General features: G+C 50.0%; 1 protein-coding gene across 1 annotated transcript in view; it reads left to right on the top strand.

The window, feature by feature from the left end:
• NGF (nerve growth factor) overlaps positions 1-19,857 on the top strand; it is a 54,462-nt gene extending 34,605 nt beyond the window's left edge. Inside the window, exons 2-3 of the mRNA XM_043575928.1 lie at positions 10,415-10,538; positions 18,959-19,857. Coding sequence (XP_043431863.1) covers positions 18,971-19,696 — 726 coding nt within the window. The 5' untranslated portion in view covers positions 10,415-10,538; positions 18,959-18,970 and the 3' untranslated portion in view covers positions 19,697-19,857. The remainder of the gene's footprint in view (positions 1-10,414; positions 10,539-18,958) is intronic.
• Positions 19,858-25,712: the final 5,855 nt, after the last annotated feature.

Here is a 25,712-nt window from a genome sequence, read left to right as displayed (position 1 = left end):
AATAAGAGACATGACTGGGGCAAATGCCGTGATGGGTTTGAGAAAGGGGCAGATCGAGAGGTGGACAATTAGGCACTAGGACTTCACGGGCCCAAGTGCACATTACTGTAACTACAACACACGTCTTTCGAGGCCATTCCTCTCTCAGGGACGATGCAAGCACCACAAACATGCTCAGGCAGATACACACTGTTCCACCGGTTGTAAATTGGGGGTGGGGGGGGGGGGTTGTTGACACTTTTTTGTTTTCGTTTTAAATTTTCATTTTGCTTTTTTATCCTAAAAACAAAGGTGTGAATCTGTATTTGGGGAATATGGAGATCAGGTCTGTGGAAAGAAGGAAAAGTAGAACAGCTCAAAAGGAAGCGGGGACTGCCGGTGGACACAATGCAGGCAAGGGGAGAGCCCTTCTTACAGCAAACCGCAGTCTGGCTAAGGCAGAGCTGGAAACTGAGGTTAATGCCCGATTCCACAGGGTGGGGGAGGCGCCTTAGGACAGAGGTGCGACTGGAGCCAGGCCCAGTCTAGGCTGTGGCCCAGGGGGAGCCGGGACAGTCAATCAAGTGCCCTCCTTTCTGAGGACACGGCGTGACATGGACTGGACATGGTGAACGAGCCCCTGGAAGGTCTTAGGGGTGCAGCTCCCTTCGCAGACAGAGGCCTGGTGCCAGGAACTCGGCCGATTCAGAAAGAAAGGAGCGAAATCCTGACAAATGGTTTTCATTATCATCACGCAGCCTCCACCCTCGTTCTGTGTGTGTATGCTCTGTGTTTTTCTTTCTTTCTTTTTCATCCTTTCATGGGTCGTAACTAAACAGCGAGGTGACTGCCATCCCGCTGGATTGCACAATGGCACCAGGGGCTGGGTTGGAGCATAGCTTTCCCCAAGTAAATTCTGGACGAGAAAAATGAGCATGCTGGGAGTGAGGAATTTGTTCTGCACGACACCTATGTGTGCTCTTTCCTGCTGCTAATGGAGGCAGGATGAGGGTCCGCTGAGAGCTAAGACAGTTCCTCAGCAGTGCACCTGTCAGCCTACCAATGGGGCATTCTCCTTCTTAAATGAAGCCTCGCCATAGCGAAATGGGGGGCTTCCCCAGGTATCCAGGAATATAAATTGGGACCACTTGTTATTTCCCAATGTAATACGAAATCATGATTTACTTTGAATAAACTGGTGCAGCCGTGGGAAGAGTTGTCGATTCTGTTGAATACACACTCGTTAAGTGCCTACCCTGGGACAGCCCATGGTCAGAAAAGCACCTAAGACCTCAAGAAGTCAACAGTCAAGCAGCTGCCTGAATTTGTCCCCAGTGCCTGGATAGTGGAGCGTGAATCTGACCATGAGGATACCTCCGTGTCGTATTCTACTTGTGATCCACGCTCCCTGTAAGGCAGCAACTACCCTAAGTAAAGATGCTGTTAACTCTGCGGGGCCTGGCACATTTTCGTGATGGCCAAAGAGCGAGCGGGCACTGTGCTCCCCAAATGCAGTCAAAGCTGGAGCAGCTTCCTCCCTCCGACTGCCACGTGGCTGAGGAAAATGGATCATTCCAAAAGCGCACGTTTCAGTTCGTTACTCAGCATTTTCGCTGGGAAGCGATTGCAGATAATTGTCCTGCAGCTGCAGACGGGGCCACTGAGCCTGTGCGTGGCCAGCCATTCCGTCCAAGACTGGGACAAAAAGCAGGGTTCTTCCTGCCAGAGACAGCCAGGTGGGGACGCGAGATGGACACGAGGCGTCGCTTTCAGTTCTGCACCCAGCCTGCCACTAACTGATTGCCTGATTCTAGCTGAATGTCTTCAGTGGTATTCATAAGAATAGCTACGATGCTAGCTAATAGCCAGGTGCCAAGCACTGGGCTAAATGCTTATTTTATTTAAGCCTCTCAATGACCCAGTGTGGAAGATAGAGTTACTGTAATTTTTGAGAGGAGACCCCGAGGCACAGAGAGGTTAAGGCACTTGCCAAAGGTCACACGGCTGGTAAGTGGTAGGTCTAAAATACAGCCAACCCCAGGCTTCAGGGCATCCGTTGGCCAGCTTGTCAAGGGAAGCACCTGGACTGCAGAATCACCAGTGGCCCTTTCTCTATAGCTCTAACAGTCTATCATTAAGATAACAATTGAGAGTCTAAAATAAGGTCATGTATAGTTCTTTGGATCTTAAACATCCGGACTTACCTCTTTAGAAACCGCGGGATGAGCTTCTGGTGTCTGTGCGTGTGTAGGTACTTGTGTGTGTGTGCACACACGTGTGCCCATGTGTGGTGAGCGAGCGGGAGAAACCGTCTGCCCTCATCTTTGGGATTTCTAATTACCCACAGTGTTCCAGGTCCCTGGAGACAGAGGTGCGCTGTGGGTCTCTTGTTAGCTCCGGACTGAAATGCACCAGTGCCGAGTTTTTCTTTTGTTCATGATGTCATGGTCAAATAAAACCTAAAAAAGAAACACTAGAAGATTGGGAATGTTCTGAAATATAATTATATGTGAGTCAAGTGACTTTAGAAGGGGCAGCAGGTTTTCATCTCCCCTGACCTTTTTCCTAACATAATGAAAGAGCTAGATGGAACTCCTTCAAATAAGCTGAAAAAGGCCCATCAAATAGCCCCTCATTACAGTTAACCACCCTAGTGACGTTCCGACATCCCCCATCAGGCATGTATGTGTGGTACGAGCCTGCTCGGGACTGGGATAGTTAAAGCCACACACAGGAAGTAGCTAAAACAGCATAAAGCCCCCAGACAAACACACACGTGGAAATCAATTCTTCCTTCCCAGTTCTTCTCTTAGCCTCGGGTTACCCACGATTTGCATGTGCTGCATGCCTGGGCAGAGCTGGGCTGAGCTACCTCTCTCGTGCCTTGAGTCAGATTTTCTGGGTGTGAAATCAGTGAACAAGCCAGGAAATGTCAGCACGGAAGAGCGAGGGAGCAGGAGACACGGTGGCAGCTGTCACTCCAGGGTGTTGTGGTGTGGGAAGGTGGCCAACCCATCTTTGGGACTCAGTTTCCCCTTGTGATGTGTTTGGTGCTGGCTACCTGTGATCCAGGTTTTCGTGGATGCAGGGGGATTGAGGTGCGGCAGTTTTTGCTGTGAGACTGAAGTCCAGCTGCTCCAACAGAAGTGGCCTTGAACATACTTATGGACAAGTGTGTCTCAGGGACAAGTGTGAGTGTCTCATGGACAGTGAGGGTGTCTCATGGACAGTGAGGGTGTCTCAGGAACAAGTGGGGGTGTCTCATGGACAAGTGTGGGTGTCTCAGGGACAAGCATGTCTTGGGGACAAGCGTGAGTGTCTCATGGGCAAATGTGTCTCATAGACAAGTGTGTGTTTCTCATGGACAAGTGTGTGTTTCTCAGGGACAAGTGTGAGTGTCTCATGGACAGTGAGGGTGTCTTAGGGACAAATGTGGGTGTCTCAGGGACAAGTGTGGGTGACATTTTACCAGGATGCTTACATTCAAGTCCCATAGCTCATCCCTTATCCCTCACCAATTGAAAGATGGCCTGCCTGCCTTTTTAAAAGCCCTAGAATGTTCTGTGTCTGTTAGGCCAGGATATTTGCCGGTCTGTTACAAGACTATAGATCTTTAGCTTGTCTTTATTTCTGAAGTTCCATCTGAATTGCATTATAGACTTATGTGCTGTAACGTTGCTTGACCTATTGCTCGGAAAACATACCACACACTGAGAGGAAAAGGCTAGCTCAAGAGGAGTTGAGGACATTTAATCCTATAAAGCAAATAGAAGAGTGAGACTTGAATCTGAGCTGTCGCTCACTGACAATGTTTTGTTTTCGTTCACGCGTTCCCTCCCAGGTGGCCACCCGAGGTCTGCAGCGGGTGAGAGACCTCTCTAGGTGCCAGGATTCTCGAAAGCAACCTTTGACTCCAACCAGCCTGAGAGTCCTTTTTCCCCCAATACTTCTGTCTGCTCTTAGTCCCAAGTATGGGAACGGCAGGCAGGGAAAGGCCAAAAGCAGAGCTGAAATGGATCTTTTTCTTGTGGTTTAAGGATCAGCCAGTTGGAACCAAGGAGATGTTTTCTTAGGGTTGCAGAGAAGTTTGAAAGCATATTGGATTGTTTTTGGCACTGAAGCATAGATTATAGATATATCATTAGTATTGCTAAGCCGATGGGCTATAGTACAAGAACTGCTATTTAGAAGTGCATTCTTGCAAAAGTACGCTGCCCTCAGCTCTGTAATGGAAGGCTGCTGTGCATTTAGATGTCTTATCTCCTACCACCACGTTGACGTTGTAATAACCCACGCTATGAAAACCTCTCTGCGGTGTGGGCATTGCACAGCTCATGAATCTAGGCAGGTAAATACCACGCGGACTGTGGCCAGCCGCACACACCAAGAGGCCTTGCACATGCATAGCAAATGCTCTTTGGTTCTGAAGTTCAAGGTCAGCCAACCTTGGTGGTTTCTTCCTTAAGCTGCCTGTCTCTCTGGAGAAATGCTAAGGTTTTGTAATTTACCTCAGAATCTCCCAAAGAGCCAGAGGCCCATTTCTCTTTTAGAAAAATGTGGCAGGACTCTTTAGAATTGTTAGCATTGAATACTTTCAGTCAAAAAGAATAGCAGTTTTGCTGAACTTTAACGTCTTCCTAAGTCCTTGGTGCCAGATGTACGATTTTCCTATTGGACTTGCCAAAACCACTAAATAGTTAAAACACATCAAATCATCTCTAAATGGTCAAATTGAATCCCCTCCCCACCGCCACCCAAACAGGAACTCTTAGTCAGCAAACCTCATGGTTGTATTCCATACTAGAAAATTTCTGATTAGGCTAAAAATTAGGAAAACAGACTTACAACGCAAAAGACTCCAAATTTCCTTTTTGTGTGCAGGCGTAGAGCAAGAACCACCAGAGAAAAGGAGAGAATCAAGGGAGAACAGTCATAATGATGACAATCACAGAGAGAGCACCAACAGTGATTATTATCATGCCCGCAACTACATGTTCTTAATGCCCAACATCCCCCGTGAGTTTCCCCAACACAGGCCTCTGGCAGGTGGAAGCTAGGGGAAAGGAGACTGTAGTTCATGCCAGGGGCTCTGGCACCTTTGATGTGGCAGAAACTGCTCTTGGGACCAGCCATTGCTTCCGAGCACGTGCGAGGAACCGTCCAAGAGTTCTTTGTGGTCGAGCATCCCCAAATCTTTGGTATTAAAAATGCCAGCAAGTAATCCTTGGGCTTAATAAGAAGCTAACCGTAACTCCAACCATCAAACAACATGTTAAGTGGCTTGCAAGGAGTAAAGAGGAGACCTTCCAATTCACATATGTCAATTATGTCTAGATACTTGGCAGGGCAGAGGGTGGTGAGAAGGGGCTCACATCCCCCAGAGAGTCTGGACACTGTATTCTTGTTGCCTCAAAGTGACCATACCTCAGAAAACTTTACGTTTTCTGAGCTATATTAATTTCCTCATAATTTCTCTTAATTGCTAGCTCATCAAAGCCAATGTCAAGCTTCCTGTTCATCCTGTATGACAGTTGTTCTCAGCCCTTTTCCTTGGGATCACCTTGAGAGCTTCACAAAATACTGATCCCCAGGCAACACTCCAAAACGGTTGAGTTGGGGGGTACCTGGGTGGCTCAGTCGGTTAAGCATCTGACTTTGGCTCAGGTCATAATCTCATGGTTCACGAGTTTGAGACCCGCATCGGGCTTGCTGCTGTCAGCGTGGAGCCCACTCTGTCCTCATCTCTCTGTGCTCCTCCCCTGCTTGCTGTCTCTCTCTCTCTCTCAAAAAATAAATAAACATTAAAAAAAAAAACAGTTAAGTTGGAATTTCTGGAGGTGGGACAGGTGTCAGGACTTTGTAAACCTCCTCAGGTGGTTCTAGTGTTCAGCCTGGGTGGAAGGTCACTGCTGCAGAGGATTGGGGAGGGGGGGAGAGCAGCAGAATGGGGGAGCTAGGAGGTAGATGAAATCTTCCACAAAGTTCGAGCATGGAGAACTTCGCAGGCTGCTGATTGACATTTAGCAGGTTGCAATTGCTATAGCTGATGCCCCTCACTCCCCAGTAACTCTCCAGCAGAGGCATGGGTTCCTCCAATTGTATATTAATTGGGTTTTCAACAGTTTGCATTCCTCTAAGCTTCTTGGCTAAAATTGACCAAAATATCACTGAGACCTTAAGAAAGTGAAGGGGTCACTGACACAGGCATCAACAGAGAGAGCCATACAAATAGGCTAAACCTCAGGAGGTCCTCAGGAGAACCTCTAATTCTAGCTGACTCGAGGCTGGTTGTTCTGGGGTTCTGGACCCCGTGGTCATGGGGGTCCAGACATAACGTGGTCTAGACATAACGTGGACTATAATATGGAAAGTTCCATCAAGCAGGTCGCCCAGTGCAGTAGACTTCCTCTGGGTTGGCTCTCTCTTGGCCCTGGCTCCCTCACCCCATGGGTGATTCTCAAGCTTAGGTGTGCACAGAACCACCTGAGGGGTTAAAACACAGATGGCTGGGTCTCACTCAGCATTGCTAGGTCTATGATGGGGCCGAAGCATTTGCATGTCTAAGAAGTTCCAAGACATTGCTGATACTACCATGGCTCCCACTTTGAGAATCACTGCTTTAAACAGGGGGCCCTGGACAGACCAGGGTTGTCCTGGTCTAGAAGAAGTACCCTAGACTTCAAGAGCATTCCATCATGCCCTGTAAGAAGGAATAGAACACGGGTCTGCAATGAGCTTGGCTTTATTTTCATGCATTTGTAAAAGGGTGAGAGCCATCTGATTTAGTGATTACCTCATGAGAACAGACAGCATTTTAAAATAGATATGCACTGGGGTTGGTTGCCCCTAATATCTTTGCATCAGAAATCGGGGATATTTAAATCAGATTTAATTTTACAGCCCCAACCCTCACTAGCATAAGACTAAAAACAATGATAGCAGTTTCTGTGAAAATCATTTAGGGGTGCCTGGGTGGCTCGGTCGGTTAAGCATCATGACTCAGGTCATGATCTTGAGGTATGTGGGTTCGAGCCCTGCATCGGGCTCTGTGCTGATAGCTCGGAGCCTGGAGCCTGCTTCATTCTGTGTCTCCCTCTCTCTCTGCCCCTCCCCTTCTCACGCTCTGCCTTTCTCTCAAAAATAAACATTAAAAATTAAAAAAAAAAATCATTTAGTGTTTCAGTATTCTTGACAGTGAATTGTCCTCTCCAAAAGCAAACTACTTATACCTATGCTGATCGAGAGAAGGTCAAAAGCATAGGAGATGTGAGACGGGGTCTCAAATATAGTGCTCAGGCATCTAGATGTGATTGGCAGGTGACCCTGGTGCACCAGGGTGGCTTGGCCCAGGTTGCATCCATAGCGCCAGGGAAATTTTTGTGATAGGTCTAGGGAAAATCCCCAAGAAGGCAGCTCTGCCCAGAATTTGGGGGATTTTTTATGAAGATCGACCTTCTCTCTCCTTCTTGCCATCTAAACTGGAGGCCATCCTGGCTTGTAGTAGAATATCCAGAATATTTCTAGTGAAAGTCACTCTTACTTCCCTGGGTGGAAAGTGGAGGCCTTTTCTGTCACACAGGAAGTTACAGTCAGTGGGCAGGCCACTGTGGTGTGCTCCCCAAGCTCACAGGCACCTACCAATATATACGGCCCATCACCGCTTCTTACACCCAACCTGAAACCCCGTCTTGAGCTGTGTTGAACCTCCAGCTAATTTTTTTTTAAATTTTTATTTATTTTTGAGAGAGAGCATGAGCAGGGGAGGGGCAGAGAGACACACACACACACAGAATCCAAAGCAGGCTCCAGGCTCTGAGCTGTCAGCACAGAGCCCGACGTGGGGCTCGAATTCATGGACCGTGAGATCGTGACCTAAGCTGAAGTTCCTCCTTCCACAAGGTTTCCATATCATGTCACATACACATCATACCTGTCACACTGTGCTTTAAATGCGTGTTCATATGCTTGCTTTTCCGCACCTCTAGATTATTTGCTCTTAGAAGTTAAGTCATATTCTTCTTTGTGTCCTTAGCACCTAACAGAGCGGCTGGCACAGGGCCTGCGAGTTTTATTTAATTAACAGGAAAAAAAAAATGAGTTCTAGTGTTGGGGTGGGGGAAAGCATTGCTTAAGAATCCAGGAGGGATACGGGCCCCAAAATGTTAACTGAGCTCGGAGAACTACAGATGATCAGAGCTGGAGACCTTAGCTATCACAGCAGTTCGCCGTCAGGACAAGGAAGCCCAGAGATGCTTAAGGATACTAAGTGATTTACCCGGGAATCAGAGGGAACTGGACCCAGATGCAGCTCTGTGGGCTCCACTAGTGGTCAGTCAGTGTTGGCCAAATGGCCAGCTGAACAATTTGTGGACTGGATCCAGATCCTCTTTCCTGGGAGCGATGGAAGGCCCCACAATGCCCACCTCTTAACCCTGGGAACATGTCATGCTCCTCCAGGGCTAAACCCAACCCTGAGAGAGCGTGACTGTGTACTTTGCCACGGAATCTAACCCTTTAAAAGGGCGTTCGGGTAAATTTCCATCTCTAGACCTGAACCCCAACTGAGTATTGGAAGGTTTTTCTGGTGCTTCCGCGGCAAGAAGGATATTTTGAGCTGAGTGGGTGAGGAAGAGGAATGAAAGCACCTCGGTCCTTAATTTCATGACATCTAGTAGCGGGAAAACCACTCCAGATGCTCTCTCTAACCCCCTGTCCCGTGCCACCTCCTCTATGTGAGTAGCGACTTGATGGCTTCCTTGACATTTGCTTCTATAGTACAAGATGAGAGGGGGTTGAAGGAGGATGAGTGGTGGGGTCCACACTGGAAAAAAACATGATGGGGCAAAGGGGTTGGGGAATTGGAGAGAATATAAACAGGAAAGCTACAGATATCATTCTTGAATTTTTTTTTTTTAGTGGGGGGGGTACCTCAACCCTACAAGTTCTACGATGGACATAATAGTTCATTCATTCATTAAAAATGTGATGCCACTCTCTTGCTTAAAGCCCTCCACTGCCCCTCCCCGTTACCCCTAGGATAAAGCCATAGCTCCAGCTATGTCCTTGCAGACCTGGTTCCTTCTGCCTCTCCATTTCATTTCCCTACACGTTCAGCAACTTTGACCTGTTCTACCTCACGGCCTTTGCACTTGCCATTCCTTCTGACTTGCAAGTTTTCTCCCTCATTCCTTTTCATCCTTCCGATCTCAACCTGAACACCATTTCCTCCAAGCACTCTTCACTGAGCAGCCTGTCTACAGGATGACCTCATTCCACCTTGCAGTCAGTCACCACCCTCTGTCATCTTGCCTTGTTTATTTCCTCCGTGACGTGAAAAGAATCAGAAGGTACCTTGTTTGTTTACATAAGACTGTGAGCTCCATAGGAGCAGCGACCTGTGTGTCTTATTCAGTGCTGGGTCCCCAGCACCTAGATCAGTGCTTGGCATGGAGCACGTGCTCAGGAAATATTGTTGAATGTATGAAGGAAGCACCTACATGTATGAAGTTTATAGAAGGGAGAGGAGAAGAGAACCCTTCCACTGTTCCTAGGAACCACAACCTAAACCTGAAGAGCATTTTTTTCACACTGTATCATCTATATATCTTCCGATTGATAAATTTTGACTTTTGGCTTGGTTCTCTGAGAGCCACAACCTAATTCGATAAGAGTTTTCTGTTATCTATCAAGATTGTCATATTTGCCACCATAACTTCTCTGAATCTTTATCAAAGGACCAACTTGTTCTCAACTGTCAGGATGTTTTCTTCTGTATAATTTATCTGTTTTTTTTTAAGTGGACCCATGCAATTAATGTTTATTTATTTTTGAGATAAATAGAGAGAGAGAGAGAGAAAGTGGAGGAGGGTCAGAGAGAGAGGGAGACACAGAATTTGAAGCAGGCTCCAGGCTCTGACCTGTCAGCACAGAGTCCAACGTGGGGCTCGAACCATGAGATCATGACCTGAGCTGAAGTTGGTCGTTTAACCAACGGAGCCACCCAGGTGCTCCTTCTGTATAATTTATCTTAAGTTACGCTTGTCCAAAGTTGGGTCTGCTACATCTGCATGTGTGTGTGATATACAGAATAATTTCCATTTTGATGCTGGGTCAGGGGTCTCCTGGAACAGGACTCTGGTGTGGGACTGCAAGCATCTCACTGGGACCTGTGGACTATATCCAGGCAGAAACCAAGGGCTTTGGCACAAGAGTGGGAGGCAGATGCCACCATAGGTCCGTGCAAGGTCAGCCCGTGGCAATTTCAGGAGCAAGACACTCTCTCCTGCCTGGGCTCTGATGCTGGTAAAGTCCCAGAACTCAGGGAATTGGGTTTGTCCCGCTGGCACATCCCTCCCCTCCTGCCTAGGGTACAGCTATCCACCTGCTGCAGAATACGGTGAAGTGCCCATCTAATGCCAGCTCTCTCCTCCCGCAGAGTCCTGGCCCGTGGTCGTGCAGTCCAGGGGGCTGGATGGCATGCTGGACCCAAGCTCAGCTCAGCGTCCGGGCCCAATAACGGCTTTTTCAAGGGAGCAGCTTTCTGTCCTGGCCACACTGAGGTAAGCGCCTGAGGGGCTTCTGCCTCGCCAAGGCTCCTGGCTCTGGAGCATCCAGGACAGCTGGAAATGAGCCCTAGGCTGAAGAAGGGAAGTCACATCTAACTGCTAACTAGCAGAGGCCTGGGGTGGGTCCTAGTGATCCAACACATGTGGCCCTCCTAGCCCGACTGGAAGAGAAATCCCCCCGGGCTCTCAGTCTGGCCCCACGGCTTCCAGGAACATGTTGAGAGTCTGAGCTGCCCACCCCTGAAATAGCAGAACACAGGGCCTCGAATAGACAGAGAACATCAGTCAGACCCTCCACACGGCTCCTGGTCTGTCTGCACTGGCAACCCTGTGAGACGAAATGTCCTTGATCACGGTCATGCTCTTGGCCAGGGAGCTCCAGTTCTGGGAACAGAGGCCAGCTCTGAGTTCCGCTCCTACCCGGTGTGCGGCCACATCGCGTTCCTTCTCCTGTGTCTGTGTCCTCCTCTGTACGACAGGAAGAATAAGGCCTCCTCCCGGGCTTGTTGTGATGGTTAAGGAGATACTTGTGCCCCATAAATGCTAATGATGATCGTTATGATCTCACCTCCTTCATTTAAGGATGTGTGTCTAAGAATTCAGACCAGCAGGTTCTGGTCCCAGGAAAGCCACAGGTACCTGCGAGTGCTTTCTGGAGGCATATTTCTATCATGGGCACTTTAAGTGCTCTTGGACCAAATCTGCCTGATGCCCGGAAACCTGATAAGCCAAATGTAAAAATAATTGACTATCCAGGGGTTCCCCGGTGTCCAGGTTTGTGGCGCGAGGAAGGCAAAACTTACCGTCTGTTGAACGGAATTTTCATTTTGATGTCGGTGATTGGGAAGGCGCCGCCATCAGTTACGACCTGCGTGCCCCCTCAGGTCTCTCTCCTCTGGAAGGTGCTGGGGCTGAGCAGCGCCAAGTGCCCACAGGCAGAGCCTGCCACTCAGCTGCAGAGTCCCAGGCCACCCAGGGCCCCCCCCCCGCCCCAGCCTCCCGACATCCATCTCTCCTCCGTCAAGTTCAAGGATCGGACCGGACCTGTGGTTCTCAAAATGCAGCCCCCGGAGCTGCTGCAACACTATCACCTGGGAGCTTGTCAGAAACGTAGATTCTCAGGCCCCACGCTAGACCTGCTGAGTCAGAAACTCTGGGAGTGGGGCCCAGCAGTCTGCTGTTTGGCAGACCCGCCAGCTGCTTCGATGCCCTGAACCTCTGGACTTGAGCATGTTGGAATGCCCCTTCCAGTCCAAGCCTCCCCCCGGGAGATGCCCACAGAGGCGCTCACTGGGCTCTATCCTGTCAAGGCTTTTCTCTGCTGCGGCCTCAGGCGTACCTCCCCGGGGAGCTGAGGAGCCGCAGGACGCCTCTCGCACTCCACACAGGCCCTGACAACCGGGGGCGTCCCAATCTTCACAGCTGAAGTCAGCTGCATGTTTACATTTAGAGCAAGGCCAAGTGGACAGCGAAAATGACCCTTGACCCACTGGCACCACTGGAATAGACATAGCACTCATTTCTTCTTCTTTTCTCTATCCATTGATGGCTTTTAAAAAGAAAAACTTCTTTAACTTATTTTTTAAGTTTATTTATTTATTTTGAGAGAGAGAGAGAGAGAGAGAGAGAGAGAGAGAGAATCCCAAGCAGGTGTTACACTGTCAGCGCAGAGCCTGACGTGGGGCTCAAACTTAAGAACCGTGAGATCATGACCTGAGCCAAAACCAAGAGTCAGGTGCTTAACCAACAGAACCACCCAGGCACCCCAAGACTTGTTTAATTTAAAAAGAAAGAGGTGATGGGGATTGAAGAACACACTGGTCACGATGTATAGAATTGTTGAATCCCTGTATTGTACACCTGGAATTAATACAGCACTGTGTGCTTGCTGGAATTAAAATTAAAAAGCATGGGGCGCCTGGGTGGCTCAGTCGGTTAAACGTCCGACTTCAGCTCAGGTGATGATCTCTCACTCTGTGAGTTCGAGCCCCGCGTCAGGCTCTGTGCTGACGGCTCGGAGCCTGGAGCCCGTTTCGGATTCTGTGTCTCCCTCTCTCTCTGCCCCTCCCCCGTTCACGCTCTGTCTCTCTCTGTCTCAAAAATAAATAAACGTTAAAAAAAAAATTAAAAAGCATAATAAAAATAAATAAATAAAAATACAGATATTTGATATTGTCACTGCATTATGAGATAATGTCAGGCATGGCAATATTCTCATTCGGAAAAAAGAAAAGCTAGGAAGTGTATTTTAAATATTTTTTAAAAATGAATAAAAATTTTTAAAAGATTATGGTATAGGGGCATGCTATGATGAGTGATCCAATTAAAAAAAAAAACAAAAACCAACTTTTAATCTAGAGCCCAAATGTGAGAACATATTTGCAACGTTTTCAAATCTTAATGAAACAATCTGTCCCTGGTGCAAATCTTTACGGTGATTAAATGCCATCAGCTACCACGTGTTATCCTGACAGCGAATTGAGAAGTAAAATTTGACTTTATGAACTTTGTGAAGTCAATTCAGTTGAGCCTGCAGAGTGCTAGGCAGCGCAGCAACCTTTATGGTTGCTTAAACTCGAAGAATGTCAGAGTTGGAAGATGCCTTAAGCATCAGCAGTCACATGAAGAAATGAAAGAACACAGAAGCAAGGAGACTTGTCCACACACTCGCTGATTCTTAGAGGTCACCTGGACGCGCCAAAGGTGAACAGGAGGCCTTTCGGCCTCCGGGGAGTTTGCCTGCAGGTGGGAGAATACGAGAATGCAATGGCCCTAAGACAGCGCGAAAGAAATACTCTACAGAGGTGGAGAAGGGAGAGAGTTTATCTCTTTAGAAATAGAAAAAGGTCCCCAGGGGAGGTGGTATTTAAGTCGGGTGTTAAAAGGTGACAGGCAGGACTCCAACCAGCAAAGGTGGGGAACAGGAAAGGCACAGGGAGGGCGTGAGGGAGTATCTGGCAGAGAAGAGTCTGAACCAAGGGCAATGGCGGGAAAGCGCAGGGCAGGCACTGCGACAGGAGTTCTGTTTGCCTGGAATGCAAAATATGGGAGGGGAGGGGCACCTGGGTGGCTCAGTCAGAGCTCACGGCTTGTGAGTTCGAGGTCCGCATCAGGCTCTCTGCTGACAGCTCGGAGCCTGGAGCCTGCTTTCTGATTCTGTGTCTCCCTCTCTCTCTGCCCCTCCCCTGCTCTCTCTCATTCTCTCTCTCTCAAAGATAAATAAATATTAAAAAAATATATGGGAGGGGAGTAGAAGGAGGGCAGGGTCTGATGGGTTCCTGGCTCCCTAGACAATTGCTCACCACTGGACCCTCTGAGCAAGGTGATGGGATCAGAGTGGTGCTTCAAGAGGTGGAATCGGGTGGCCAGGGACAGGAGGAACTGGAAGAAGAGAGGTGGGGGTCCAGGACATCAGTTGGGAGACTGTTCTGTGACCTGAACTAGGAACAGAGAGGTGAGAATAAAACAGAATTTCAAGAGATGCTACGGAAGCAGAAGGCAAAGGGCTGGAGGGGAGGCCAGGAGGAAGGAGCTGAGGCCAACGAAGAGTGGAGTTTTGGAGCTGGTGAACAAAGGGACGGTGGTTCCAGTGATGGAAAAAGGAAGAGGTTGGGGAAATACATTTAGGAGTATGGGGGGAGATGTTCACAAGAGATAGCAGCTGTGGAACTCCATCATAAACCATCAAGTGGTTGTTGAGTAAAGCCGGAGGCAGGGAATGATCATCCTAATGAGGAGTATGGGTGTGAAGGTTTTTGCTCGGGATGCCTTGCATTTAAAATGTCAGTATCCGGGGCGCCTGGGTGGCTCAGTTGGTTGAATGTCCTACTTCAGCTCTGGTCATGATCTCGCGGTTCGTGAGTTCGAGCCCCGCGTCGGGCTCTGTGCTGACAGCTCGGGGCCTGGAGCCTGCTTTGGAGTCTGTGACTCTCTCTTTCTCTGCCCCTCTCCTGCTCATGCTATGTCTCTCTCTGTCTCTCAAAAAACAAATGTTAAAAAAAAATTTTTTTTTAAATGTCAGTATCCGTGGAAAGTTGCTCACGAGGAAGCTGGAGGTTCGGAACTGGCTTTCGAACGAGCAGTTGGGCTAGAGGTCCCGGTATGGGCGTCAGCCCCACAGAAGACGGGACTCTTACAAGAGGATGAGCTTACCAAAGGGGAGACTGTAGGAGTGGGTGGGGACCTGTGGTCATGGGAGAGAGGGAGCAGTAGGTCCCTTATTACCATCAAAACCCTAACTCTTAGTGGTTATTTTTTCCCATTTCCCCAACCAAATTCTAAGAGTTACTAATTTGGTTATAAAGGGATGAATTTCGGTTTCCTTTCTTCTCCTTCTTGTCTGAGGAGAGCCACCGTGTGTTGAGAAGAAAGGAAAGGAGCCAACGAAAGGGTTTGACTTAGCTGCCAACAAATGATCAGTTCTGTGGCCGTTGGCTGGACTATCACACCATTAGCCGGCAGAACCAGCGGCGGTCAGAAGCCCGGCTCTGCGTGGCCGGCTGGAGGCCTGGAGGAAACACCGATGTTTTCCTAAGTAACCCAAGAGAAAAGAATTTGGTGGTTTTCTTGGTATCTCACCAAAGAGCTGCCTGTTGCCAGCTGAAATAAAGCACGGTTGAGGAGAAGAATGCATCCCTTTGAAAACAGATTAGGAACGTAGCACGTAGCCATATCCACAAAATCCAAAAGAAGGCGTGCACCGCAGTGAAGAGAAGGCAGGCAGTGAGCCTCTCGGGCCAGCCCCATTCACTCTTCCATTCATTTTCCTTTTATTTGTTGTGTGCCGGAACTGCGCATGGTCCCCGAGATACTTAACTTCAAATGGCACACCGTCTGACGTGCTCTTATGAGACAGACATGTTCACGATTGCCCACAGTGCGAGGAGAGGTGACAGGGCTACGCACAAGCCATCATGGAAGACCAGAGAGGTGCACACCGAGGGATGGAGTGACTAGTGCGTGTGGAGGAGACGCGGCTCTGCGCTCCAGGTCCTTGCAGCCAGTGGGGAGACGGGCTCAAATCACTGGGCTTGAAAAACAGCCCAATCGGGGTAGTCAGTGCTATGAAAAGACGTGAACGGAGTAGGCTTGGAGAGTGAATGAGCAGCAGTGTGACTGAAGAAGACAAAGTCCTTGGCCACAGGACACTGGGAGGACCCCGGACTAAGGAGGTGTGTGGGCACCTATCAGTCTTCACGACAACCCTGTGAAATCGTAGTTTTTGCCTGCTTTTTTATCAATGAGGAAACTAAGGCTCGGAAAGATTAAGTGACTTCCCCTTTGCTAACCAGTTTGGAATCCACACAAGGCTTTCTAACCCCAGATCCGATGCTGAGTTCCTGTCATTGCACTGATGTAGTAGGAGAGAACACACCCGTGTGCACACGCACTTCACAAGTTGAGCGTGGAAAGAGATCACTTTTCCTAGGGTGATCTGAGGAGCCTCAAGGAGAAGGTGGTGTCTGTGGCAGGCAGGCTGCAAAAGAGGGCAGGTCACAGAATGACCTGTGGGAGTGGGGAGGAGTGGGGGGAAGGGATGGAATGGGAAGTTTGAGCACCCTCTCCAGAGGATGCCTCTAACCCTACCAAGAGAGGGGGTGACACTTGATATACATCTGCAGGTGTGACTAGAACCCCACCAGAAGTGAGTTCAAGAGCAGAGGTAACTCCACAGTTAGCTGCCTGGGGGTGGTCACTCGACTGCAGTGTGGAGCCTTATCTGGCCCAGGCTCTAGGGGAGGCTAGTACTGCCTCTTGGGGACAGACGGATTTCTGCCATTTGGTCTATACTCACATAAAAGTAAATAATAAAAAGAAAAGGCATGTTTAAGAATGAAAGAGAAAGTGAGAAGGAAGGAAGCGAAAGGGAAGGGAGGAAAGAGGAAAGGGAAGGGAAGGGAAGGGAGGAAAGAAAAAGGAAAGGAAAGGAAAGGAAAGGAAAGGAAAGGAAAGGAAAGGAAAGAGAAGGGAAGGGAGGGAAGAAAAAGGAAAAGAAAGGAAAGGAAGGGGAAGGGAAGGGAGGGAAGAAAGGAAAGGAAAGGAAAGGAAAGGAAGGGAAGGGAAGGGAAGAGAAGGGAGGAAAGAAAAAGGAAAGGAAAGGAAAGGAAAGGAAAGGAAAGGAAAGGGAGGGAAGAGAGGAAAGAAAGGAAAGGAAAGGATAGGAAAGGAAAGGAAAGGGAAGAGAAGGGAAGGGAGGGAAGAAAGGAAAGGAAAGGAAAGGAAAGGAAAGGAAAGGAAAGGAAAGGAAGGGAAGGGAAGGGAGGAAAGAAAAAGGAAAGGAAAGGAAAGGAAAGGAAAGGAAAGGAAAGGAAAGGAAGGGGAGGGAAGAGAGGAAAGAAAGGAAAGGAAAGGATAGGAAAGGAAAGGAAAGGGAAGAGAAGGGAAGGGAGGGAAGAAAGGAAAGGAAAGGAAAGGAAAGGAAAGGAAAGGAAAGGAAAGGAAAGGAAAGGAAGGGAAGGGAAGGGAAGGGAGGAAAGAAAAAGGAAAGGAAAGGAAAGGAAAGGAAAGGAAAGGAAAGGAAAGGAAGGGGAGGGAAGAGAGGAAAGAAAGGAAAGGAAAGGAAAGGATAGGAAAGGAAAGGAAAGGGAAGAGAAGGGAAGGGAGGGAAGAAAGGAAAGGAAAGGAAAGGAAAGGAAAGAAAGGAAAGGAAAGGAAGGGAAGGGAAGGGAAGGGAAGGGAAGGGAAGGGAAGGGAGGAAAGAAAAAGGAAAGGAAAGGAAAGGAAAGGAAAGGAAAGGAAAGGAAAGGAAGGGAAGGGGAGGGAAGAGAGGAAAGAAAGGAAAGGAAAGGAAAGGATAGGAAAGGAAAGGAAAGGGAAGAGAAGGGAAGGGAGGGAAGAAAAAGGAAAAGAAAGGAAAGGAAAGGAAAGGAAAGGAAAGGAAAGGAAAGGAAAGGAAGGGAAGGGAAGGGAGGAAAGAAAAAGGAAAGGAAAGGAAAGGAAAGGAAAGGAAAGGAAAGGGAGGGAAGAGAGGAAAGAAAGGAAAGGAAAGGAAAGGATAGGAAAGGAAAGGAAAGGGAAGAGAAGGGAAGGGAGGGAAGAAAGGAAAGGAAAGGAAAGGAAAGGAAAGGAAAGGAAAGGAAAGGAAGGGAAGGGAAGGGAAGGGAAGGGAAGGGAAGGGAAGGGAAGGGAAGGGAGGAAAGAAAAAGGAAAGGAAAGGAAAGGAAAGGAAAGGAAAGGAAAGGAAAGGAAGGGGAGGGAAGAGAGGAAAGAAAGGAAAGGAAAGGAAAGGATAGGAAAGGAAAGGAAAGGAAAGGGAAGAGAAGGGAAGGGAGGGAAGAAAAAGGAAAAGAAAGGAAAGGAAGGGGAAGGGAAGGGAAGGGAGGGAAGAAAGGAAAGGAAAGGAAAGGAAAGGAAAGGAAAGGAAAGGAAAGGAAAGGAAGGGAAGGGAAGGGAAGGAAGGGAAGGGAAGGGAAGGGAAGGGAAGGGAAGGGAAGGGAAGGGAGGAAAGAAAGGAAAGGAGGAAGGAAAGGAAAGGAAAGGAAAGGGAAGGAGGAAAGGAAAGGAAATGAAAGGAAAGGAAAGGAAAGAAGGAATGGAGGGAGGTGGGGACAGGGAGGGAGGAAGGGTAGATTGGCTTAGTAAGGTCAGCTTTGGCGTCTATTCTTAGTCTAGTTTGTGCCGATGACTTTAGGCCTGTTCATTAATTTTGTGTGGATCACTCTCTTTGTACATGACAGAAAGATGATGAATCCTAACCTAACTCACAGATTAATGAGAAATTCGAAATGAATGCATTTGAAAAGTTTAAGAATGTCCCACGACCAGGAACTATTATCAGTATCAGTATCTGTGTGTGCTGGCTGGTGTGTGCTGGCTGGCGGCTGACTAGGCTGGCGATGACAGTCCCAGAGCTCTATACTTTTTGCCAAACGTGATGCCTCATGGATTTGTAGCAAGGGTTCCGAGTCACCAGATCTCAGATCTGACCCGGTACCGCTGTCTGAAGAAAGTGTATTCGGTGCCAAGGCTTCAAGATACGTCCCTGGCAGCCCTTCCCACAGCCTTCCCAGGGGAGCCAAGCCTTCGGGCAGGACACAGTGCTGGGAACAGGTGTCAGACACATACTGCCCGCCCACAGCTGCCCCAGGCTGGCAGGCAGACAACTCAAAGGACTCGGTAAGAGCTGCTGGCAAGTTCGGGGGCTCTGTCCCTTCCTGAAAAAGCCCACCCCTAGATGGCATGACCATACCCCCAGGTCATCTGAGCCGGCCCGTCCATGCCTGCTCAGGTAACTGTAGCTCGCAGCCCCTGCCACTCTCAAGGGTATCCCGGTTTGAATGGTAAATCCCAGGTCACCTTGCCCTTAGACTCCCAGGTGAAACCTCATGATCCTCTAGGGAGGTCAAGACCCAGAAACCGCCTTTGTTCAAAACTTAGTGCACCGTGGAATAATCCTCGTTTCTGTTTCATTCCAGGTGCATAGCGTAATGTCCATGTTGTCCTACACTCTGATCACAGCTCTTTTGATCGGCATACAGGCAGAACCACACCCAGAGAGCAATGTCCCAGCAGGACACGCCATCCCCCAAGCCCACTGGACTAAGCTTCAGCATTCCCTCGACACAGCCCTCCGCAGAGCCCGCAGCACCCCGGCCGGGGCAATAGCCGCGAGGGTGGCAGGGCAGACCCGCAACATCACTGTGGACCCCAAACTTTTTAAAAAGCGGCGACTGCGTTCCCCCCGCGTGCTGTTCAGCACGCACCCCCCACCTGTGGCTGCAGATACTCAGGGTCTGGACTTGGAGGCGGGTGGTGCTGCCTCCTTCAACAGGACTCACAGGAGCAAGCGGTCGTCGTCGCACCCTGTCTTCCACCGGGGGGAGTTCTCGGTGTGCGACAGCGTCAGCGTGTGGGTGGGGGACAAGACCACCGCCACGGACATCAAGGGCAAGGAGGTGATGGTGCTGGGAGAGGTGAACATTAACAACAGTGTGTTCAAACAGTACTTTTTTGAGACCAAGTGCCGGGACCCCACTCCTGTGGACAGCGGGTGCAGGGGCATCGACTCGAAGCACTGGAACTCATACTGTACCACGACGCACACCTTCGTCAAGGCGCTGACCATGGACGGCAAGCAGGCCGCCTGGCGGTTCATCCGGATCGACACGGCCTGTGTGTGTGTGCTCAGCAGGAAGGCTGGGAGAAGAGCCTGACCTGCAGGACAGCCCCCACCCTCCCCGAGCTCCCCCTCCACACCCTCCTGGGCCCCTCCCTACCTCAACCTGTAAATTATTTTAAATTATAAGGACTGCATGGTAATTTATAGTTTATACAGTTTTAAAAAATCATTATTTATTAAATTTTTGGAAGCATCCCTTGTGCCGGAGCCCCAGTCATTTTATCCCACTGTGACCACCTACGAGGCTTGGGCCGTTGCGGGGTGAATTGCCCATAGCAACCCCTGGCTGGAACCCTCGCCCCACCCCAGCCAGCTCTGCAAAAACTTCAGGGAAGGCTGACTGGGTTCAGATATTAGCCTAAGCCGGACATGATTAGAAAGGGAAGTCTGCTGGATTGCAACTTCGCTCTGCATTCCAGAGCCAAAGCTACCTAATCCTTGGATTACCTGTCCCACCGCCCGATGCAGGAGCCTTGATTGCTTCGCGCGGGGAGGTTTGTGGAGCCTCATCAGAAGCAGATCCCCCGCCTCAGGCCCAGCCTGGGTCCTGGAGGCCCTCACCATCTAGATAGGAGGAGACGTGCACCAAAGACCTGTGAGGTAGGCTTGTTCTTAGGGGGAGAGCTGCTTTTTGCAGAAATGCTGACCAGAGGAGCGGTAACGAGATAATCTCATGAGAGCTGTCATGGTGGATCTGATTTCATGTTAAGATTGCCTTAGTACTACTGGCTGGTCCTTGATTCATCCTCCAGTGGCTTCCTGCAGGAAGATTTCATTATCCGAGAAAACAGGAGGGCCTCCAACACTCTTCCCACCCACTGACGGCCCCACGGCAACTTCCAGGGGCCCCAGCGTTGGCCTATGAGCCAGGGAGCCAGAAAGAACTTTTTGATTTCTAACTGGGTGATGTCCACAAGTGACCAAAGGTGGATGGGGTCATGGGACCGGCAGAGAAGATGGCGGGGGAGGAAAAGAAACAGAGTGAGAACCAACACAAAAGCCAGGGAGACGCATAGGAAAGGGGGGTCACGCCAGGAGGGAACAATGGCTTCCTGCCTGCCCTGATGGGAAAGCTAATGGGAGAGAGGAGAGGAGAGGCAGGCAAGGAGGGGGGCGATGGAGCAGAAAGAGGAGGAAGGTGTGTCATATTTACCAGCATCAGGATCCCGGGCTTCCAAGAAACCCAACACCGTGAGTAGTCATGTTTTGAGGGGGTTGTCCTCATCAACACTGACTACTTCAAGAGGTCTTAGAAAGAGATGGGGGTGACAGACAGACCCCAGGGGGCAGCCTGGCCCAGGGCTCCACCCATCCTCAAGCTACCATCTTCCCCTGCGATTTTTTAATTTTTTCCCTGAAGGCACAGTTTTTCCCCCAGAAGAACACATACACTGAAACCAAGTTTTCACTTCCCTAGCCATCCCCTTCCTGCACGGGGTGAAAGCCCTGCTCTAGTTTTTAGATCCAGCTTGTCCCTCTGGTTAAAAAAACAAAAAACAAAACAGCAAATGGTCCTATTCATTCCTCTAGAACTTTCTCTGTCCCATCCGCCCCCAACCCAATCCAAATAGGGCAAGTTAGAAACGTCGAGAGCATTGGCAAGAGAGACATTTGATTAGGGTAAAAGCACGATGAAGTGTGCCCTGTTTTTTTCCATCAAAGCTACTGCAATTGGAATAAAGATTTATGTTCAAGAAACACCAACCAGAACATTGTGTGCCGAGATACTTGGTCAGATAAAGACCTGGGGGAGGGAGCCTCCCACTGGCCTGTGTCTGCGGCTTTTTGCTGGGCTCCAGTGCCCTCAGCCCCCCTGGCCCCGCCTGCAAACAGTTCCCGGGGGGCCTTCCTCCTGGGGCTGGCAGGCCTGAGAGGGAGGCATCTAGGAAGCTCCCAGCCGCGAAGCTTCGTTGGTGAGCAGCTTGGCCAGCACGAAGGGTCTGGGGAGCTACTCCCGGCACTCCGGGCCGCTGGGACCTCTCAAGAAGATATTTTGGGACTCTCCTGGCCTGCCCGGAGGGCTGACAGCCTCCAAACCTCTAAGGAAGGACGGAGGCCAAGGGTCAGGTAAAAGGAGGCCCCCCTCACCCCACTAACGCCAAGGCCCTCCCCGGGGGTGCCGGGGCTCCAGGCCCACCTCTGGAGTCACGGTGTGGGAGTCAGGGTTTTCACACCATGCCTGGAGCTCTCGGCTTGGCTGAAGTTTGGCTGAACAGAGCTGGAGCAGTCCAAAATCAACCCCGAGCCTGGTGGTTCTGCAGCTTGGACTCTGCACCCCCCCCCCCCACACACACACACACAGAGCGGGGGAGCTCTGGCTTCCGGACCCAGCCGGGCCAGCCTCCGAGAGGCTGGCCCAGGTCATCAGGGAGCCAGACACTCGAACACGTTGAAACAACAGCTCGAACCCACCCATTGTGTTCTACGGGGGCGGCAGCTGCAGATCGCACAAGCCCTTCCTTCACTGGCCTCACTGAGGTTTCCCACCCCAGCACCCCCAAAGCCGGGAGGGTCAGCGCAGATAGCCTCCCCTCGCAGCCTCATCAGAGGGCCTCCCTCCGGCATGCCAGAGAAAACTAGTGCAGACCCTGGCTCATCCTCAGCCCGACACGGCCCAGCCCTCCCGGCAAAGCCAATCTCCTGGTTCTGGGAGACAAGAGCAACATGGTGCCTGACTCTATATTCCAAGCCTGTCCTGCTGGCCTCCCCTCCCCCAGCCAGAGCGCCAGCCTCCCCTAGATCTGCTTCCGCTACTAGCAAAACAACCTACGCACAGAGATACAGATTTTCAGCAGCCAGCGCACGGCTATTTTCACCCCCGTGAGACACGGGAATGTTCTTCATTGGTCGCCCCACTTCCTCCTCAGTATAATCTGCATTATGGGAGAAAGGCCCACCGCAGACCTGGAGGACAGAGGACACAGGGGCAGGGTCTGCCCCCTGCCCTGGGCCACATATTGCCTGCTCCTTGGAGAAAAGGGAAGGGGGCGGTGCGGAACTGAGTGCAAGTGTGGGCTATGAAGATCACGAGGGGTCCAGCTTGGCAGTGACCTCAGTCTTTCTTCCAGCAGCCTGAATGGAACCATGGGAACCCCCAGGCCCCTGGTGCTGAGGAAGCAGCTGGTGTGATGCCTCAAACAAAGGACTTGGTGTCCACAGAGCTATCTCTAGGCCCCGCTCCCCCATTCCTATCTGTGAACTTTGGCAAGCCGCGGCTCCTCTTTGACCTCAGATCCTGCAGCTGTGAAATGAAAATAATCATTCCTATCTCCCAGAGTGAGGACCAGGAAGCAAAACCACATATTTGAAAGTAAACAGCCGCATCCCATGCAAGTGTAAGGCAAAGTAATTTATCCTACACTTAACAATTCCTGTACTGGGTATAGGAAAGGCACTCACTAAACATTGGTTTATTGGCAGAGGCATGGATTGGGTAAGGGAAACTCTCTGGTCAGCGGATGTCATGGAAAATGAATATGGGTATGGCATAGCCAGGCCCGGGAGGTCAAGAGCAAGGACAGCAGTCCTTCAGCTTCAGATTCTGTTTGAATCCAAGCTCAGGAAAGCCCCGTACATTCCAGAGGTTCTAGCCTCATGGTAAAGGGTATGGGCTCTGGAGCCACACAAGCAAAGGATTTCTACTTAGGCTATGTGACCTTAGCCAAGTTGCTTCACGTCTCTGAGTTGCAGTTTCTTCATCCGTGGAATGGGGATAATAATAGCACTTTACTCAGAGGGCCGAGAGCTGATTAAATGAGATAATATATAATATTCAATGAGATAATACATAAATACACACACACTGTGCCTGGCACTTGAGAAGTATGTAATAAAACTTAATTTTGAAAAGTCGAGTTGGCTGGGGACCCCTAATAGGATGTTAGAAGAGGGTGGAACAGCTTTCAACCAGGCGAGGAGGTTTGTGAACAGTTTTTGCAGATGTATCGCCGGTTCGTTCCGTAACATGCCATAGTGACTGTGAGCATTTACTAAGAGCTTGCTATGTGCCAGCTCAGTACCAAGCAGCTCGTGCGGATTAGCTCTGAGCAAGTGTCTGGGTTCTAACACGAAGACCACCTTAAGAAGAGTGCCAGAAGTCTGCGCGTTTTGTTTGCCTGCCTCACTGCCAGAGGAACTCCTCGGTTCTCTGGGATGGGTTTAGTCCTCCAGCCTCTGGCAAGTTGAGCGACCATCGGCTCTGAGCATTTCCGCGCGGCAAGCACGTATGGAATCTGTTTCGCTCCAGCTCACTTGAGTCGGCCACAAAAAAGGCTGTGACCTTCTCAAAATTCACCTGGGTTTGTGGAGGTGGCTCAGGAGGTCCAGAGCCAAGATGAAACCGGGGGGTGGGGGCCCTCCTGCACCAGAAGCCTGAAGAGAATCCCTCCAACCCCGGACTGCTCCTTAAAATCAAGGATGCGTTCCATCTGCATCCCCGTGGCACCTGGCCCGATCTTGCACGTGACAGCCGCTCGATCAGGGCAGTAGGGCAGGTAAAACCATTTAATTCCTTTTTTTTTTTTTCTCTACCGCCGCCACCCCCACCCTGTCTGTGCCTCCCCTGTGTCAGCAATAAATGGGTTAAGGGGTTAAAGACAAGGTCCGTCCTGAGGCCATTGCAGGAGAGTTATCCGAGAAGCTTTCAGAGGGTGGTGTCATGGCCACGAGGATAATCAGACTGCCACAGTCAAATCCTGGCCTCACCGCAAGCCTGACTGAGCCATATCAGACAAATTACCTTCTTTCTCTGCACTTTGGTTTCTTATACAGAAGATGTGGATGATAACAATAGAATCTACTTTGTTGAGTTGTAAGGCACTTAGCTCAATGCTGGGCATGTTGTCAATTGTATGTAAAATATATACAAATATATGCACAAATACATACAAATACACGTACATGTATGTCCACATACAGACACAACATACAAATACACACACAAAGAGAGCCCCCGAGAGTTAAGAAGCGGCCAGGAAGCATACCTCTACACTCACAGGCACCCACACACTGACTTGAAAACACAGAGCAACAAACAAATCAGTGCAGATAAACACTCAAAACCAAAGCTGCACTGATAAGAGGCAACCGGGTGGAAAGAGCGAATCAGGGAAGACTTCCTGAAGGAAACAACTTTTAAAACTGTGTTTGGAAAAAGGAGTTGAATGAAATTATTGTTTGTGCTAGGAGGTTTTCCAGATTTACAAACAATGTAAAACCCACCCAAGAGGTCGTCCGGCCCCAGGCGGGAGAGACGGAAGAACCACCCCTGTTCTCTCGCCTCATTCTGAGCTACAAGCTGGCAAAGCAACTAGTTTCTCCTGCAAATACAGACCCTGGGGAAACCCGAGGAAGAATGGTGTGAAATCCCGCGGATGAACACAAGGCTCACAAGGTTCATCCTACCCACAAAATCTTTGTACTGAGCCCAGATGCCAAAGAGCTGGGCAGGCAAATAGCTTCTTGAAGATGGGACCCCCTCCAGCCTTATCAGCTGGGTTTCCTTAACCCCCCAAATAAGTAGGAGAAAGGCTGGCCCTCAGAGTGGGCCCAACGAGCCCCTGGCTTTGGGGACAGACCCGGGTCGGAGGCCTGCTAGGCGCCTGGGCTGACATTTGGTGCCACAGCTCAGTGCCGTCTCTGGCCTGGCGGCCTCCCCCCCTTTATTTCACCCTCGCTATTCCTTTCGCTTTGACATAATGAAAGTGCAACTTGCACACTGTCTCGAGATTGCGTATGATAATTGGAAGCATGTGTCCAAGCTGGCATCCCTTCAAAGGACTTTGGAACTCTGACTTGGGCCGTCTTCTGATTGCAATAGCAATCCCCCGAGCCGGCTCTGCCGCCTTCGCATTCTTTCGGCTGCACCTTAGCGTTAACTCTTGCCAGGAGAAGGCCGCGGCAAGCCGGGCTCATTCCTGAGGTTCTGCAGAGGCTGGCACTCACGATCCCCCCCAGTGCCCAGCAGGGCTCTGCCTTTGGCGTCCGGCACCAACTCTTCCAGAAATAAGAGCAAGAACCCGCAGGTCCATTTTCCGTTGTGCAGGGGTGGC

This window comes from Prionailurus bengalensis, chromosome C1, assembly GCF_016509475.1.
Source record: "Prionailurus bengalensis isolate Pbe53 chromosome C1, Fcat_Pben_1.1_paternal_pri, whole genome shotgun sequence".
Classification (NCBI taxonomy): Eukaryota; Metazoa; Chordata; class Mammalia; order Carnivora; family Felidae; genus Prionailurus; species Prionailurus bengalensis.
Note: the sequence above shows the minus strand (reverse complement) of the source record. Positions and strands in the feature narration are given on the sequence as shown.